The sequence below is a fragment of the Lepidochelys olivacea genome (assembly GCF_965140295.1).
Source record: "Lepidochelys olivacea isolate rLepOli2 genome assembly, chromosome: 9".
NCBI lineage: Eukaryota > Metazoa > Chordata > Testudines > Cheloniidae > Lepidochelys > Lepidochelys olivacea.
This window is the reverse complement of record NC_140419.1, coordinates 74,536,241-74,555,265: the sequence shown is the minus strand read 5'-3', so window position 1 is coordinate 74,555,265 and position 19,025 is coordinate 74,536,241. Positions and strand designations below refer to the sequence as shown.

General features: G+C 39.0%; 1 protein-coding gene across 1 annotated transcript in view; it reads left to right on the top strand.

Moving 5' to 3' along the window:
- Positions 1-19,025, top strand: part of LOC311526311 (connector enhancer of kinase suppressor of ras 2-like) — a gene marked incomplete at its 5' end in the record, with an annotated part of 376,450 nt that overhangs the window by 202,437 nt on the left and 154,988 nt on the right. The window contains 2 exons of the mRNA XM_084639211.1: positions 14,408-14,541; positions 17,949-18,154. Coding sequence (XP_084495337.1) covers positions 14,408-14,541; positions 17,949-18,154 — 340 coding nt within the window. The remainder of the gene's footprint in view (positions 1-14,407; positions 14,542-17,948; positions 18,155-19,025) is intronic.

Genomic DNA, 19,025 nt, shown 5'->3' with positions numbered 1-19,025 from the left:
TCTGTCTCCCCGACCCTTGTTCCTTTTCCAGTTCGCTATTGTTTTATGAGTAGTGGACAAGGTAGACATTACACCTTTAATGCACTGAAGAATCCTCCAAGCAAGAGGTATGCTTTTATAAACTGACCACTGGCTTTTGGAGTCAAGAAACCCTAGGCTCTAATTCTGGGTCTTGACACTAACTCTTTCTGTGACTGTGGCTGATTCATGTGACCTCTCTATGTTCCATTTCTGTTTGGGGCATACTAATACCTCTGCCACTCAGAGGTGCTGTAGTGGGATGTTATGGAGAGTAATTAATTATTGGAAAATACTCTGCAGGTATAAAGAGCTATATAAGAGCTCATTATTTAAAGAATGGATATACTTACGGGGAATTATTAAAAACTCATTGTGGAGATCAGTATTTTCCCCCTGCCAATGACTAAATCAGCTTTATTCAATGAAAAAAATCAAAAGATGATTTTCTTAAAACTGCCAACAATGCATACTTAGCCTAGTATCTAAAATCTAAAATGTTTATTTTGCATCATCGTAGTTATTTTATCATAATTATAATGGAATCATATAACTCTTGTCTATTTACATAATGTCATGTGCACATAGTAAATCACAGCTGTAAACAATGGCAGTGTTCTTGCCCAAGGAATTCACGGGGTCATTCATACAAAACAATGACAAAAGTGAGGGCAGATAGCACCAGAGAGGCATGGACTGTCTCTCGCTGTTTGTATAGAACCTAGTATAATTAGGCTCCAATCTCAGGTAAGACATCTAGCCAGTGCTTTAATACAAATAATAATTCCTCTTTCAATTTAGTAATACAGATTCTGTAATTTAGAATTTAAGAACATAAGAATGGCCATACTGTGTCAGACCTATGGTCCATCTAGCTCAGTATCCTGTTTTCCATCAGTGATAAGTGCTTGATGCTTCAAAGGGAATGAACAGAATGGGGAATTTATTGAGTGATCCATCCCCTGTCATCCAGTCATACCTGCTGGCAGTCAGAGGTTTAGGGACACCCAGAGCACAGGTTTGCGTCCCCAACCTGGCTAATAGCCATTCATGGGCCTATCCTCCATGAAATTATCTAATTCTTTTTTGAATCCTGTTATAGTTGTGGCCTTAACAACCTCCCTTGGCAATGAGTTCCACAGGTTGGCTGTGTGTTGTGTGAAGAAGTACTTCCTTATGTTTGTTTTAAACCTGCTGCCTATTAATTTTTTGGGTGACCGCAGGCTCTTGTGTTCTGTGAAGGGGTAAATAACACTTGCTTATTTGCTTTCTCCCCACCCTTGATGATTTTATAGACCCCTATCATATCCCCCACTTAGTCATCTCTTTTCCAAGTTGAACAGGCCCAGTCCTTTTTAATCTGTCCTCATATGGAAGCTGTCCCGTACTCCTAATAATTTTTGTCACCCATCTCAGTACTTTTCCAATTCTAATATACCTTTATTGAGATGGTGAGACCAGAACTGCGTGCATTATTCAAGGTGTGGACGTACCATGTATTTCTATAGTGGCATTATGATTTTTTTCTATCTTAATATCTATCCTTTTCCTAATTGTTCCTAACATGCTATTAGCTTTTTTGAATGCTGCTGCACATTGAGCAGATATTTTCAGAGAACTATCCACAATGATTCCCAGATCTTTTTCTTGAGTGTTAACAGCTAATTTAGACCCATTCATTTTGTATGTATAGTTGGGATTATGTTTTCCAATATGAATTACTTTGCATTTATCAACATTGCATTTCATCTGCCATTTTGTTGCCCAGTCACCCAATTTGATGAGATTCCTTTGTAATTCTTTGCAGTGTGCTTTGGACTTAACTAGCTTGAGTAATTTTGAATCATCTACAAACTTTGCCACCTCATTGTTTACCCCTTTCTCCAGATCATTTATGAATATGTTGAACAGCACAGGTCCCAGTATAGATCGTTGGGGGACCCCACTATTTACCTCTCCACTGTGAAAATTGTTCAATTACCCTTTCTTTCCTTAGTTGACAATTTTGTTGGTGTTGCACAAAGCATAACTGAGTCCAGCTTACTCTTCCATAGCACTGTTATATTGGTCAAAAAAGATGCAAACCCCTAAATTTTTACCTGATGTTTTTAGCCAAACAACATGTAAAATGCAGTTTTGAGATCTTATATTTCTTGATTATAAAACATGAAACAGTGACTTTAGGCCTAAATTGTCCCCAATAGGCATTGATGGTGGAAAGTTCACCTGCAACCCAGTGACGCTCAACAGTGTAGTCTGCAGAGCAGAGAAGGCCAGGCTCCAGCTTTTCTCTTGGGCAGCTTCTGTCAGGACTGCTCCTATAATGCTGCTGCTTGCCATTCTCCCTCACACACCGTTACCTACATACAGGTACAGGGGAAGGCAAATTGCACCCATTCTGCCTTCAAGGCTTAATCGAGCCCTAAGTCTTGTGCACTTAAAATGTTTTAAGTGCTGTATAAACAATAAGCATTCTTATTATTTATCATCATTAAGGGTTTTCCCTATATATGAAGGAATATGTGTTTTTAAAAGCAAAAATGCTAGTTTCTCAATTAGCATAACGTTTTAAAAATCCACATCTCTCTCATATGTCTAAGAGGAAACCAAAGTTATCAAAATGTGCCTCTTGAGTCTCAGTTTATTTCAGGAAGATCTAAAATTTCACAAACTAATGAAGAATTTGTCTTTGCTTCCACATGTTGTTTCCCTATTTGACCCAAATTTCAGGTGTTTCAGCTCTGTGTTTATCAAGAAAGATAAAACAAATAGTTCTCTATTTTTTCACGAAAAATAAACCCTGATAACTTCACTCAGTTTTAAAACAATACTTTATATATATATTTTTAAATGTAGAGGATTATTTCTAAGTGGAATCATCCTTCCAACTGCAGGCACTAGGCCCAGCACACAGACCTTACTGTCAGTTGTGCTTGAAATATAGAACTCCATATTGCAGCCCATTGTCTGACTAGTAAAACTTTCAGCAATAGGGAAAGTTGCATAATGAAACTTCTGTGTTACAAATAATTAGTTCCTATTCTATGTAATATGGTAAGCACTTAGGGATATTCTCTGTCATATGGCTTAATTAGCTGAATATCCTTAACCATATGAATTTGGCTACAGGGTGCCTTTTGTAATGGATAATTTCTGCAATGTTGTAAGAACAGGCCTGGGAGCAATGTGGATGGGCAAATGACAAGTTGATGGTTCTTGTGCAGCTCTCTGAGATTACTTCTCTTTGTATTAGAGGGTTTTTTAATTCACTGTTCAGATACGGTATCCAGACAGCTTTACTTTGCAATCATATATTCTGTATATTTGCCCAAACTTCTCTCAACCAAGATAAGTAGGCAAAGACGGAAAAAGCAAAGAAAAAAAGCCTACTCTACATAATGTTACTATGCCTGAGAACTCTTGCTAGCAATTGTGTTAACAAGCACAATGCTGAATACCATTTAGAAGTCAGTGTGGACTAGGATGAACCCTGTTCAGCATTGTGTCGCTTGACATGACTGTTCTGAGCAGTATTCAGCCCCAGTAACATTTGGTAGTGGAAATTTGACCCAAAGAAGATACTACTACATTAAGCACTGATGCTTGGGTTTTTTCTCTCCAGATATCCTCATAAATTTCCTCTCCTCTAAACTCTCCCTGTTTTATGATGATGCAAGTGGAGAAATTCTTTCTATGTAATAAATTTTTAAACGGTGGCGGTATAAGACAGGAACTATTTTCATTCAGTGGCTGCCGCAGTGAGTTTAATACAACTTGTCAGGACACTGGTAGTGCCGCAGTCATACTTAGTGTGGCACTGTAGATTATTTTACAATAGAAAATTTATTCTGTCTTCATCGTGAGACAACCTGGGCTGTGACGCCAACTGTAGAAAATGGATGAGGACTAATGGATATACCTCATTAAACGTATCTTAGGTGAAAATATTTTTAGGGAAATCTTACAACTAATTGAAAGTGGTTGCTTAAAGGAAAACTCCAGCATAATGAAAATGAATTTTAATTACTGCACATAAGAAAAATAAGAAGTGGTTTCAACTACAGATTTCATTCTGTGTGGGTGGATGGGTGAATATGTGCCATGGCCGGGAAGAGATGGGTTTGCTCTCTTTGGGTTCATAGTTTGGTCTCATTTTTGTTTAAAGCTGAAGCACTGTTAAGCTAGTTATGTTTACTGTTAATTCACAGAGTTTCAATAGTGGTGATAGAATTTATGGAAGACAGTGACTAGATCATCAGCTGATGTGAATTAGCATAACTCAGTTGATATTAGAACACTAATTTACACAAGTTGAGGGGCTGGCTCAGTTTCTATCATTTATTTTATCAGCATAAAAATATAAATGTAGAAAAAAGAACTAATTAAAATAGCAGTTTGTGTTTGTTGAAAGCCACATAGCTACATGGTACCTCAGCAGTGTTTAGAGCCCTAACAGCCAACAGGGTTTTTTTATACTTGCTACACAAGAGGGTGGAAAGGGACCCACTGTTTTAACTTCCATCCTATTGGACATTTGTAACTAGTGAGACTCACAATAAAAAGCAGTTTTATGCCTTAACATTTCCTCTACAGGAAAGCCTTTTTTTCTGATTTTTTATCAGTGGTTTCATAACTGGGTCTGACTCTGTAAACCCTTACTTCTATGTGTAGCTCTTATCCAAGTAGACCCATTCAGTTTTCAATGGGACTACTCACATGAGTAGGGTTTACTGGGCCAGGCCCCATATTAGTAAAAGTAACAAATAACTATACAAAAAAGAACACCCGTGAGAAAGGATTAGAACACCTTGTGAATATTGCTGAATCATTCCTATGAAGCTGGTAAATATTCATTGATGTAGTACATGACTGAAAAACAGCAGGTATAATTATAATATTTGCAAGTCCTATGCATTTATAAATCACTTCAATTTTAAGTATATGCCTTTTTATGTGTAAATATGAATTTGGTCCCTAGATTACTTGGCACTGAGAATGCAATGAAATGCAGCAAGTAAATAAAGTAATCAAAGGGAAAAAAGTAAATATTCATGAAGTGCTGGAATAATTGTTTGATTATTTAATTGAAATGTACCAGTAGACTCTGAACATATTCCCAGGAGAAACAAAAAAATTATATTCTCTGTGCAGAAACTCTCTTTAAAAAAACCTGCAAAGAACTTTCCATCTCAAAAGGTTTCAGACACTCAGAGTCACTCTGTCAAGTAAAAAGAAAAGGAGTACTTGTGGCACCTTAGAGACTAACCAATTTATTTGAGCATGAGCTTTCGTGAGCTGCAGCTCACTTCATCGGATGCATACCGTGGAAACTACAGCAGACTTTATATATACACAGAGAATATGAAACAATACCTCCTCCCACCCCACTGTCCTGCTGGTAATAGCTTATCTAAAGTGATCATCAGGTGGGCCATTTCCAGCACAAATCCAGGTTTTCTCACCCTCCACCCCCCACACAAATTCACTCTCCTGCTGGTGATAGCCCATCCAAAGTGACAACTCTTTACACAATGTGCATGATAATCAAGTTGGGCTATTTCCTGCACAAATCCAGGTTTTCTCACATCCCCCCCACCCCCATACACACACAAACTCACTCTCCTGCTGGTAATAGCTCATCCAAACTGACCACTGGAGAGTGAATTTGTGTGGGGGGGTGGAGGGTGAGAAAACCTGGATTTGTGCTGGAAATGGCCCACCTGATGATCACTTTAGATAAGCTATTACCAGCAGGACAGTGGGGTGGGAGGAGGTATTGTTTCATATTCTCTGTGTATATATAAAGTCTGCTGTAGTTTCCACGGTATGCATCCGATGAAGTGAGCTGTAGCTCACGAAAGCTCATGCTCAAATAAATTGGTTAGTCTCTAAGGTGCCACAAGTACTCCTTTTCTTTTTGCGAATACAGACTAACACGGCTGTTACTCTGAAATCTGTCAAGTAAAAAAATAATATTTTTAAAAAACAAATTATCTTACCTTAATAGCCCAGATAGAATTTTTAAAATCTAATCTAGGTCTCACCATTTGTGCTGCTTCTTTTCTTTTTTTGCTTTAGTTGTGGTATAAAAACTTACAGATTTCATTTGAGTTAAGTTTCACAAATCTTGCTGTAAGTTTGCAAAATTTGAGCATGAATATTTGAAGAAAAACCTAAAAATGAAGTAAAAAAGGAAGTAGTTTTGTATATCTTTTTGCTAACATAAAATAAATGAATAGGAAAGAAAATGGTTGATTAGGAAGTCTGTACTGAATAGTTTAGTCCTTTGTATTCAATAATACAGCATAGGAAGTAAGTCCTGGCATCAAGCAGTCAACATTTTTAAAACACAATACAATATGTCAGGTGAGATCCATGACACTTAGAGGGAAAGACTGGGTTCCCACTGTCCACCTGGGAAAAAATCATTGATCAAAAATTTAAAATGGCCTTCCTGTAGAGGAAGTATCAAGGCATGAAGCTACCTTCTCTTGGGACCTCATGTGTAAATTATCAGAAAACTCACCACTGCCACTCCTCTACATTGGGTAATTTACTCATGAAGGAGTTATGTTTACTCCATCCAGGGAAGAAACCAGAGATTCAGTACCTCACCCTAAGTGTACATAACCCCCCCGAAAAGATAAGGGATAATCTCAAGGTTTTTGTCTCTGCACTACTGGGCTTTACCAGCTTCCTGCTGACCCTACACTGCAGTGCTCTTACTATAAGGTGGATGCACAACTGATAGAAAGACTATACTCAAAGAATCGTTATCAATGGTTTGCTATCAAACCATGGGTGGATCTAGTGGGCTCCTGCAGGGGTCACTCCTGAGTCCAGTACTAGTCAATATTTTTACTAATGACGTGGATAGCAAGTAGGCTCATAAAATTTGCAGAGGACACCAAGCTGGGCGTGGTTGCGAGCACTTCGGAGGACAGGATTAGAATTCAAAATGACTTGGAGAATTGGTCTGAAATCAGCAGGATGAAATTCAGTAAAGACAAGTACAAAGTACTACACTTAGGAAGGAAAAATCAAATACACAACTACAAAATGGGGAATAACTGGGTAGGAGGTAGTGCTGCTGAAAAGGATCTGGGGGTTACAGTGGATCACAAATTGAATATAAGTCAACAATGTGATACTGTTGCAAAAAAGGCCAATATCATTCTGGGGTATATTAACAAGAGTGTTGTATGTAAGACATGGGAGGTAATTGTTTCGCTCTATTCAGAACTGGTGAGGCCTCAACTGGCATATTGTGACCAATTCTGGGTGGCACACTTTAGGAAAGATGTATATAAACTGGAGAGAGGAGAGCAACAAAATGATAAAAGGTTTAGAAAACCTAACCTATGAGGAAAGGTTTAAAAATATGGGTATGTTTAGTTTTGAGAAATGAGGACTGATGGGGGACCTGATAATACTTTGTCAGATAAGGGTATAAATAACTGAACTGACAAAACTGTTTAAATTTGATACAACCACTTGGTTGTAATTATAATTTCCAAGTTTTCTCTCATTTAAATTCCTATACACTACGTTTTTTCATTGTATAGCAACATATGCTGAGAAGCAAATTCTCATGCTATAATTTTCTTTTCAGCAGATTTTATTAAAGTCATATTAGTTACAGGAAGGCAAATTCTCTTTTGATAGTTCCAGAGATGGAAACACTGATTTCATAGGAAAGAATCAAAGGGTAGTGTGGATCGGGGAAAAAAACCTCTATGGGGGTATCTACACTGAAATCAGGAGTTGTGATTGTAGCTCATGTAGACATACCTGAGCTAACTTTGATCCAGTTAGATCACAGCTAGCGTGAGTTATAATAGCAGTGTAATAGCAGCAGCATGGCAGCAGCATGGGTTAGCCTTCTTTATACAAGCCCCCACTAGGATCCCGGGTAGCCCATGCTGCTGCCCATGCTGCCATGGCTACACTGCTGCTGTTACTAGCTAAATCAAAGCTAGCTCAGGCATGCCTACACAAGCTGCAGTCACACCTCCTGATTGTAGTGCAGGCCTGCCGACAGCAATTCCAGGCCCCAGAGCAGAACAGTCAATGGGCCCTGTAGAAAGGGATGGCTGAGGTTTATGACACTACTTTTTATCCTATTGATAACAAATTAGAACCCAATATACGTAAGTGGTGGCGTTGCTTGATGTAGTTAATTTTTTTCCAGTTACAGCACCAGTATTAAACAAATTGTGAGCCTAAATGTAAGATGTAGAATTTGTTATTTTGAACTATATATTTAAATTAAATAAATACATTATGGATTGAAATTGGAGAGTTTCCATCAGAGGGCAACGAAAATGATGAGGGGGCTGGAGCACATGACGTATGAGGAGAGGCTGAGGGAACTGGGTTTATTTAGTCTGCAGACGAGAAGAATGACTGGGGAGTTGATAGCAGCCTTCAACTACCTGGTAAGAAATTAATTCTTTACAGGATACCAAGGATCGCCTACAGTACATATGCTATGGAAGAGGAAGTTGAAATAAAACATACAACACAAATTTTCATTGCTAGGAAAAATATTGGACTTTATCTGATCTTGAGAGGAAAAGTCATTTGTATGCATGTGCTAAATGTGGGGCTTTGTATCTTTGGACAGAGACCAGTCTTCTTGAAAGTGATATACTGAACTACCTGAAAACAAGCCAAAGATGCCTTCCTGAATATTGTTAGATACTTTTTTAAGATACAATTATGTGAGGTGACAATGGTATTTCTCTGAATTGTGTGTGTGCACCTGCGCTGGCTGGTGGCCAGCGAGCTGCCGGCTGCACTGCTGGGTGCTCCCTTCCGGCACTGCCAGGGCTTCCACATGCCCACCTGGCTGCCTTTGCCACCGCTGGTTTCATAAATATAAAGCTAAGAGTAACCACCTTTCTGTATACAGTGCTATAAAATCTCTCCTGGCCAGAGGCAAAATCCTTTCACCTGTAAAAGGTTAAGAAGCTAAGGTAACCCCGCTGGCACCTGACCCAAAATGGCCAATGAAGAAACAAGATTCTTTCAAATCTGGAGGGGGGGAACAAAGGGTTTGGGCTATCTGTGTGATGCTTTTGCTGGGAACAGATCAGGAATGCAAGCCTTACAACTCCTGTAAAGGTAGTAAGTAATCTAGCTAGAAAATGCGTTAGATTTTCTTTTGTTTAATGGCTTGTAAAATAAACTGTGCTGGAGGGAATGTATATTTCTGTTTTTGTGTCTTTTTGTAACTTAAGGTTTTGCCTAGAAGGATTCTCTATGTTTTGAATCTGATTACCCTGTAAAGTATTTACCATCCTGATTTTACAGAGGTGATTCTTTTACCTTTTCTTTAAATAAAATTCTTCTTATAAGAACCTGATTGATTTTTCATTGTTCTTAAGATCCAAGGGTTTGGGTCTGTGTTCACCTGTACCAATTGGTGAGGATTTTTATCAAGCCTTCCCCAGGAAAGGGGGTATAGGGCTTGGAGGGAGGGGGGGAATATTTGGGGGAAGACGTCTCCAAGTGGTCTCTTTCCCTGTTCTTTGTTTAAAATGCTTGGTGGTGGCAGCATACTGTTCAAGGACAAGGCAAAGTTTGTACCTTGGGGAAGTTTTTAACCTAAGCTGGTAAGAATAAGCTTAGGGGGTCTTTCATGCAGGTCCCACATCTGTACCCTAGAGTTCAGAGTGGGGAAGGAACCTTGACAGCTGGTACCATCCCTCATGCGCCTAGGAGCCCTGCAGCCTGCCTGGGCAATTTAAAAGGGCCAGGGGCGCCCGGGCACTTTTAAATCACCCAGGCCCCTGGGCAATTCCTCCCTTTGCCTCCCTGCCAGCGGGCCTGCTGTAGCATAGACATATCCGATCAGATTGATTCCTCTCTTGCTTACACAACTTCTAAACCAATATAACCCCATTGATTTCAGTTGAGTTTTTCCTAATTTACACTGAAGTGAGACCAAAATCAGAGTCTATATTTATAGATGGTCTTTTGGAGATATGGAAGCATGAAAATATTGGCTGCCCATCAATATTCATGAGTAACCCCACAATCTCTGCATATGTGTGATGACTTCCTTTATTAACCCATCACTGATAATTATTGAATGTACAACACCTGGAAAGCAATTCTTCAGAGCAGTCAGTTTTCTAAAGCTAGAAGATCAGTTCTAAAAGTATGGCTCTCGTGGTGTTAATTCTCCTTATGACATTAAAAAACCTGATACCTCTTGCAGATAAATATTAATTACATCTGTTTGTCACCAGAGATCCTAGAAATCAGTTTGTCACAGAAAAACACAGAATTTGCATTTTTACAGAGGAAAAAATAAAAACATGTATTAAATATTAACTAAATTTTACTGGACGTACCAGTGTCACTTATTCAATGCCTGGCTGGGGCTCGGGCGGTCAGCCCTAGGCAGCTCAGGCTGGGACTGAACACCCAAGCTCTGCCAGTTTCAGCCCCAGGTGTCTGGTGATTCATTTAGTAGAAAGAGCTCGATAATGGAGACTTTGATAAATGGGGTTCTACTGTATATCAATAAAACATTGTGTTCAACTGATTCCTATATATATTGTGGCTAGAGAAACTAAAGTTCAGCATTTAATTTTAATCATGGAAAAACGTGGATTTTTATGGGGGTTTTTTATCAGAATTTGGGGGGGGGGGTTATCACAGAAAATTAGGATCCTTGTTTATCACCTTCCATCCTGAAAGATCGTAGCATACTTCACAATCCTGAAAGAATTACTGATCATAGAGTGTACAAACAAAGCTATTGAAATAATGGTGGAGTAGTAAACATAAAATCTGGTCGTGTTTTAGGCTGCACAGCAGTTGGGGTGGGGGACATTTTTGGCTAAGGACACTGAGTGAAATCCTCACTCTTGTGAAAAGTGTTATGGGATCTTTTGTGTTTACTAATGGGGGATGGAATTTTTAGCATATCATTGAAAATACCCCCACAAATGAAACTACACGGTGTTCAAATTATCTGCATCTGAAAGATTAAGTGCTTAGTCAGGATTCAAAGATGTGGTTCTAGATAATTCTGGTATTCCCCACCTGATTCCTAGATTCACTTGGTTTTCCTTCTAGCCTGCTAGAAAACTAGCTGCATGTATTTAATCACATTTGTGTGTCTTCAAACTAGAGGCTTCCACATAAATAATCTATACAACCTGCCCAAATATATATATATCTCCATGCCCTAAATACATATACAATGGTCTGTAGATAGAGATACTATATTGCATCTATGAAAAACACAGTTACAATGAAAATGTATCCTTATATCTAGGAGCCAGTAATTGTTTGATTAAAATATGTCCTTAACTTTTTGTACTTTAAAATTCATTTATATTATATTTACCTTTTTCATAGCCCTTCTGTATTAATTAATTACCTATAGCAACACCCACAGGGTCAGTCTTTGATGCTTCTATATGCAGGTGTCATATAAGGTTAGGACATTAACATAATATCTCAATTCAGCATGATTAGCTCATTCTAACTACTTGTAATGCCTGTTAACAGTAATATTGCAGGGTGTGGCTCCCAAAACAGATGTGAGAAGACAAGTCATTGCTGATTACTGTGACTGGTAGTAACCTGTACCTTTTTATATTGTGAATAAAAAATCTAGCTTGGTTTCTCAAATAGTGATTTATATCACAACATCAGTTCAATAATATCACAACTGTGAGTGGGACCTTTGCACTGACATTTGTAATATAGTCAGCCTATTATTTAACATATTGTTTGTTCATTTCTATATTTCCCCTATTTCTGTGCTCTAATATGAGTCAAATTGTATTAGACAAGAGCTTTGTAGTTTACTGTGTTTGCTGGCTTCATGTTACATTTTTGCCAGTGTTAAATCATTTTGCATCATCTATTATCAGTGTATGTGAAACAGGGGCAAGTAGTGTAAGTAGCCAGATGTCCTAATCCTAAAAAATAATATAGTCCTAGAAAAGCTAAAATTAGAAACAGAAAAAACACTTCGAGAAAAAATTACAAGTTTAAAGACTGCAGGTTCCACATTTTTTTTAATTCCCCTCCCATCTCCAGCATTGCTCTAAATTAACTTTTGGAGAGAGAACTGACAAGAAGAATGCTGACCTCTTCTGTCTATATAAAGACTAGTATGAACAATCATAGAGTTTTCTAGAGTATACCACCCGTATTCCTGAACACTGAGCTGGAGGAGCCATTCTTTTAGGGGTGAGAGGGTAGTTCAGTGTCCAGGCTAGTGAACTCTTAATTTCTCTGCTGATACTGCCAAAAAGGTTTATCAGTTATGATGGTGGTTTTAGTTATGTGCACATCTGTCCACTAGCAACTGGAGTGAAACCATCAACAGATTACTTAAAGCAGCAATCTGCTAGCAGTAACCAACAATGACTAGTGCTGTGAATTAATGAATGATCACACAAGTGACTGGTGTGTATTCCATTACCAATCCCTTGAGCCATAAAGTTGTCTCTGAAAAGTTCTGTGTAGTGACACATCTCAATAGTGTACAGATCTATATAATGTCTGTATTTCTCTTCCCTTTTTATACTATAATAAAAACATTTGCATGAAAACAGTATCTTGGGCTCTATGTGGATGGAATCAATTTCATCCAAAGTGTCTGGGCTCTATGCAGACACAGTGAAGAGCAGTAAGGGAGGTGTAGTCCATCTCCCCAGCCCTTAGGCTGGACTAACAGCTGTAGACCTTCCATGCCAATTGCATGGGGTACAGAGGCCACTAGATCAATATAAACACAAATCCAGGGATCCTTCTCTGGCTCATCTTGAAATGCCCTTGGACTGCTAAATGGCCTCTGTGCATCAGTATAATGCAGGGGTGGTGCTGAGCCCATTTCTGTGTCATACAGGAAGTGTGCAGTGCCCTGTATGGGCATGCAGACAGTTGACCTCCCACAGAGAGCCCATTCAGAACATTATCTGATACTATCCTTCCAACCAGGGATGAACTTCACTTTTTTTAAATAAGATGTGTGCTGGTGATGTTTCTGCTTATTCCTCAGATTAATTTATATTTCATTAATTGTGGCCTCACAATCAGTTGGCATGGAGCCACAAATGTCACAGACATGATTAGGCTTTCAGATAAAGAATAAGGAGCAGCTGGAGTGGATGGGCCAAAGATCCGGTTTCCATAGGAATCCTGTAGTTATGTCCCAAAGGGAGAGGTAGGAGTAGTAAGAAGCCTTCCCTCCCATCCCCCAATATTATGGTTCTGAACTCTTTCATTTAGCATCCGTATTGTACAGTCTATAATTAAATACAATTAAAGCATGGGATACAATTAAAGCATTTCCACTATAGAAATTCCCTCTTCAGATACAGCCAAGAGAAAATCCTATTTGGAAACAACTAGCTTCTGTATATAATTAATTCCATTCCCACTGACAAATCTCAACTTTTGGAGCAACTCCACCCCTTTTAGCAGGGAATAAATACTATACATTAAACTTATGGGTGTTGTGTTCCCACAGGAATAGAGAGGAGAGCTATTGAAAGTGCAGAAATATCTGCTTGAATTAGTAATAGGCAGGCCATTTCTCCAGTTTTAAATCGGACAGTCCTGTTTTTCCCCCCCAGGTTTGTCCCCTGTCCAGTGCTGGTATAAAACTGTATTTGGTTTTGCCTCATAAGACGGAGGCTGTCATTTTGAAGAGCATGCCACTCTGCCCCACTGGTGTGAACTTGCACGAACCATGCATGCGAGATCATGACAGCAGGGATGGGGTCATGAAGACAGGGGAGAGTCAATGCCGTTTTCAGAAGTACCAGAATGTCCAGTGTTCTGGGTATGCACCAGTGGCCACCCTAATTAGTACGGGGGGGTGATCAGTTGGAGAACATAAACCACGTGCAACTTACTTGTATTTTAATAATGGCTATCCCACAGTGCAACACTGAGTGGATTTAACATACCCCAGTGTTCTAAGTATTCTCTAATCTGTTGCTGCTTGTTTTGAAGTTTAAAGATCATACTTCTTTGACTTACAATTTTTAAAACTTTCCATAAGACATCTTGAACACTAATACAGTGTTAGTCTCTAAGGTGCCACAAATACTCCTTTTCTTTTTGTGAATACAGACTAACACGGCTGCTACTCTAATACAGATATGTTTGCTTTAGTTCAGCCTCTTCCACCAAATAACTTTGGTCTTGCAATGCTTACAAAAGCAGGGGGAAATTTCAACAAACATCCCTTCTGCAAGAAGCTGTAATTATGGCTAATCCAAAAGAGAGAGCAGCCAAGAGAATGGTGATCCCCGCTAAGAAAACACAGTTTAGCTTTGTGAGAGCACCACTGAAATGTAGCATGGAAATGATGAGTTTCATTTTTAATTTGTTTGTTTCTCTTTCACAGCCCGTGATTCCAACCAGTCCAACAAGCAGCTCCACAACTCCAACCAGCACAATGGGCATGTCCTCAAAAATTGACAGCTCTGCTCTCCAGGACATTTTCATCCTCTCTCCCATGTCAGGACTTTATGGTCCAAGGTAAATCTCCCAGTGAATCTGAGCATTCTCAGACAATGTTAAAACAGAAACAATTTACTCTTTCCTTCCACTTTATGTATAATCAAATATTTCAAGATGTTGTACAAGGCGTTTAATTAAAATAAAAAGCTGTAAAGGAGTGGCTATATATAGGAAATGTCATAACTATCATCCTCCATGCAGCCATGAAAGTCTAGCACTATTCTGAATTGCTAGCTAATGTGCAGCAGAATTAAGAGGAAGGAATATGTTAGCCAGGATACCAAAATTCGGAGTGACTTTTGTTTTTAATAATGTCATAGCACCTTTTGTTTCCACTTAAACAACTGACTGGGAGATGACACTGTTTTAGACCCTGGTCCAGAAAAGCACTTAAGCAGGAGCATAGGTTTAATCATGTGAGAAGTCTCATTGACTTTGGTGAGACTCTTATGTCTTACTCAGAGGCTTGCACTTTTAGTAGTGATGTAGTAGTCCCTCAACCCCTGTCTGCCGCCTTTAAGGAGGCAGCCAGATAAGCCCTTTCTGGCTTTTCAGGGATGACCAGCTGGTATGATTCCTCATCTTTTGTTTTCAGGGGACCAGGAAGGGTAAATCTCCCTTTCCCCATCCACAGAAAATACCTTCAGATAGTACCAGTGCATTCTAAGGCATCTCTCAGCTCTAGAATGAGTTAGAAGCTAGCTCAGTCATTAGCAGAAAGATAAACTTGCAGTGTTGAGGACCCCACTGTTTCTGAATTGGACTGGGCAGGAAATCTGATGTTCTGCAGAAGTTTCCTATGGATTGTGAGAACAACAGCTTTACTTTGATGCTCTTCCTGAAGATAGAAGATAGTGGTAATATTGGGAGTAGGTCACCTACCCATGGCTTGAAGAGTGAGAAGCGTGAGAGAGTTAAGTGAACTCTGAAGATGTTGGAGGGTATGGAGTGGACATGACAAACCTGTGTTGTGCGGGGAAGCAACATCTGGGAACATCCTCTCTGACACTGAAAGCACTGAGTGCCACATGATGGGAAAGTCAAGTGGAGGCGATAAAGCCTATCAAACGCCAAATTGGGAACATAGATGATGCCATAGTTGCCATTATTGAGGATAATGCTATGACAGTAACTGTTCATGGGAGAACAATGGCAGAGGGAAATGGAATCACCAGAAACATACATAACTTCAAATTTCTGTGTGGCTTAGTGTTGTGGCATGACATACTGTTTGAAATAAATGTTGTAAGCAAGAGACTCCAACGTGTTGACCTTGATATATCTGGAGCAATAGAACAACTGGACAAAGCAAAGTCATACCTACAGTCCTACCGATCAGGTGAAGGATTTCAAAACGTTCTGAAGAGTACACAGAAGTTGACAGAGGAACTTCACACTGAAGCTATTTTCCCACCCATTCAAGAATACAAGAGTCACCGAAGAAGACACTTTGATTATGAGGCATGGGATAATCCCATAAGAGACCCCAAACAATCATTCGAAGTTGAATTCTTTAACCAGGTGCTAGATTGTGCAATACAGTCCATTGAAGAACGTTTCATGCAGCTCAAGGAACACAGCAGTATATTTTGGATGTTGTATGATATTCCAAAACTCCTCACTATACCAGAAGAAGACCTACACCAGCAATGCAGGGCACTAGAGAGAGTGTTGACACATGATGATATGCTCGATATTGATGCGAGTGATTTAGGTGATGAACTGAAAGCCCTTTCAAGATACACTGTTGCTCTGTGCATACGTCTAACACTTCCTGTAACAGTTGCCAGTGGAGAACGCAGCTTCTCCAAGCTGAAGTTAATAAAAACACATCTATGCTCCACAATGACACAGGAGAGGCTGGTCGGCCTTGCAACCATTTCAGTAGAGCATGAGCTGGTCCAGACTGTGGACCTTCAGGAAGCAGTTCAAATCTTTGCAACCAAGAAGGCACAGAAAGCACCACTTTGATTATTCAAACAGATACAAATGCCAGTGTTTACTATGCAGACAAGAAAAGTTACATTTGCTGTTCAGGCGTTTGGAAGTTAAGAGTTACTTAAAATTTTTGAACAAGTCATTTTGAGTTGTTAGTTCTTCTTTATTGGGGTAGGTAGCAGAGCAGTACCATGCGAGGGGTAGAATAGGAAGAAGGCAGAATTGAGACTTTTCAAAGTTTTGGCCCAAGTGAGGGAGCATGGGGGCATCATTTGAGCTCCCTGCCTCAGGTGCCAAAATGTTGTGGGCCAGCCCTGCAGGACCTGCCCTTTGAAGGATGGAGTTCTTTAGTAGCAGAACTCATGGAACATTCCATTCACTAAAAGACTCATAGGCCACTCTGCAATCCTGGGGATATACAGAAGTTACATATGCTGGGTGTTTTCAGAGGCTTACATCAACAGAACCCCAGTGCACTCAGCCCAAAACATTCCTCTGTGCCCCCCAGTTCAAGGACCACAGCACTATGCAGTGGATTTACCCACCAGGGTAGATGCCAAGTTCAGGAGGGTGGTACTACAATATGTGTTTGACTAACGCAGCTGAAACTCCTCACCCATCATCCAGAGGGGACACTACTTGCCAGTCACCTACAGTAGGATCCACACTGACATATACTTGAAGAAGAAAGAACTATTACTTACCCTACGGTAATGGGTTATCCAAGATAATGTCAACGTGAATGCCTTGACCCACCCTCTATCCCCACTCTCTGAATCCTCAGCTGTCACAGGAATTGTGAGGGACCTGAGGAAGGGTTGCATCACTCCACCTTTTATGCCCTCACATATGAGCGTGAGGATGCACATGTTGCACGTATGGCCACAACAGATCCTGCTGTTCAAAATAATTTTATCTCGGGTCTTCGAGGCACCTGCAGATCTTTAGTGGGATTCACACCAACTGCAATATCTCGGAGAAACATGGTTAATGTCGGGTAAAAAACTATTCTTATTCCACAGTGACAATGTTGAGATTTGTTGCCTCTTTAACTTGGTGTAAAATTTAAGTACAGAGTCTTTGATGATCAGCACATTAGGAATTTATATTGGAAACAAAGTTTTTTCTTTTATGATTATAGTCAATGCCTATACTATGTTTTGTAAAAATGAGTACTTCTTGTCCCGTAAGTCTGATAAACACTAAAATAATTAGCTGAAATGAATTATTTTGCTTTCAAAGAAAATAAAAAAAAATGGTCAGCACTGCTTTCTATTTTGGCAGCAGGTACAGTCACTTTTTTTTTCAGTTACTGCCAAATAGTGCAAAATATCAAATTTCTCATTCACATAATAAATGGTATCCTAATGACAACGCACCATTGTTTAGAACAGAGTGGGAAGTAGAACGTCCACTTTAGGTCTTCATCATTAAGTGATCCTTTCCCCATATCTCTTTGGATTATTATTTTATGTCAATATTTTTAGGGATGAAATTGGAATAATGTCTTGTGATGACATCAGCAAATATGGAAAGTCTGGAATGAAAGGCTCCGAGTCACCTAGCTACTTTCTGGAGCATGAAAGTGGGAAGTATTACACATTAATTGAAGATGAGGGCCATCCAATGGTCTCTGAGTATGAGAGAGGCAGAACCACAGGAGTTCGGAGACGAGAAAAGACACCAACTCACGGTATGTTTGATTGCTTTGGTCTTCAGAAGTTGACTGGATTAACAAATTGTATCCCTTTATTATTTACCAACTCACAATCACTCTGTGACCTGTTTGGGACCAAAAGTTGATAGAAATATGCTTTTGCTTTGAATAGTAACTGGATGTTAGTATTATTAAATGTTCAGGATCAAGGTACAAGATTTTTTTTAATACATTATCTACTTCAAAGCCACAAGATTGTGTGTAAAAATTATTTTAAAAAAATTTAATGGATGGGGAGATAGAGCCTACTTTCACTTATTAGTCTCTACCTACAGTCTCTTAGAGAGATTCCTACCTGCAACTTGCAGAATTACTAAAATATTATGGAATTGCCTGAAAAGGCATTGTAAGAAGATGAAAGCATCTGCAAAATGAAATGTTATCCCTAATTTAACCTTGTATTAAAGTAAATAATCACTTAGTACCTTGAAAGGTATTGTGCGGATTAGTTAGTTAATGCTTGCAATGCAATTTCAGATCCTAGGATGGTTAGTGCTAAATATGATTGCAGGATATTGTAACAATAATAAACTCTAGTTTTTATGTAGAAATCAAGTATTGTACATAATACATTGTAAAAGAGTTGCTGAGCTATAAATATATTTGTATCTATTAAAGATGAACATTGATGATCAGTGAACTTTAGAATAACATTACTGAAACATACTGGAAGCCAATTTACTCTTGTATTTGTGGTATTTTTCTTTTCAGTGCAGTAGAGATTATTTTCTTGTTGGGGTCACACATCTTTAAGATGGTATGTCCTGAGCATATTTATAAATAGATATATACTTATATGTAACTTGTAATACTTTGTATTGATTTTTATTTTTGTTTGGTTGAGAGA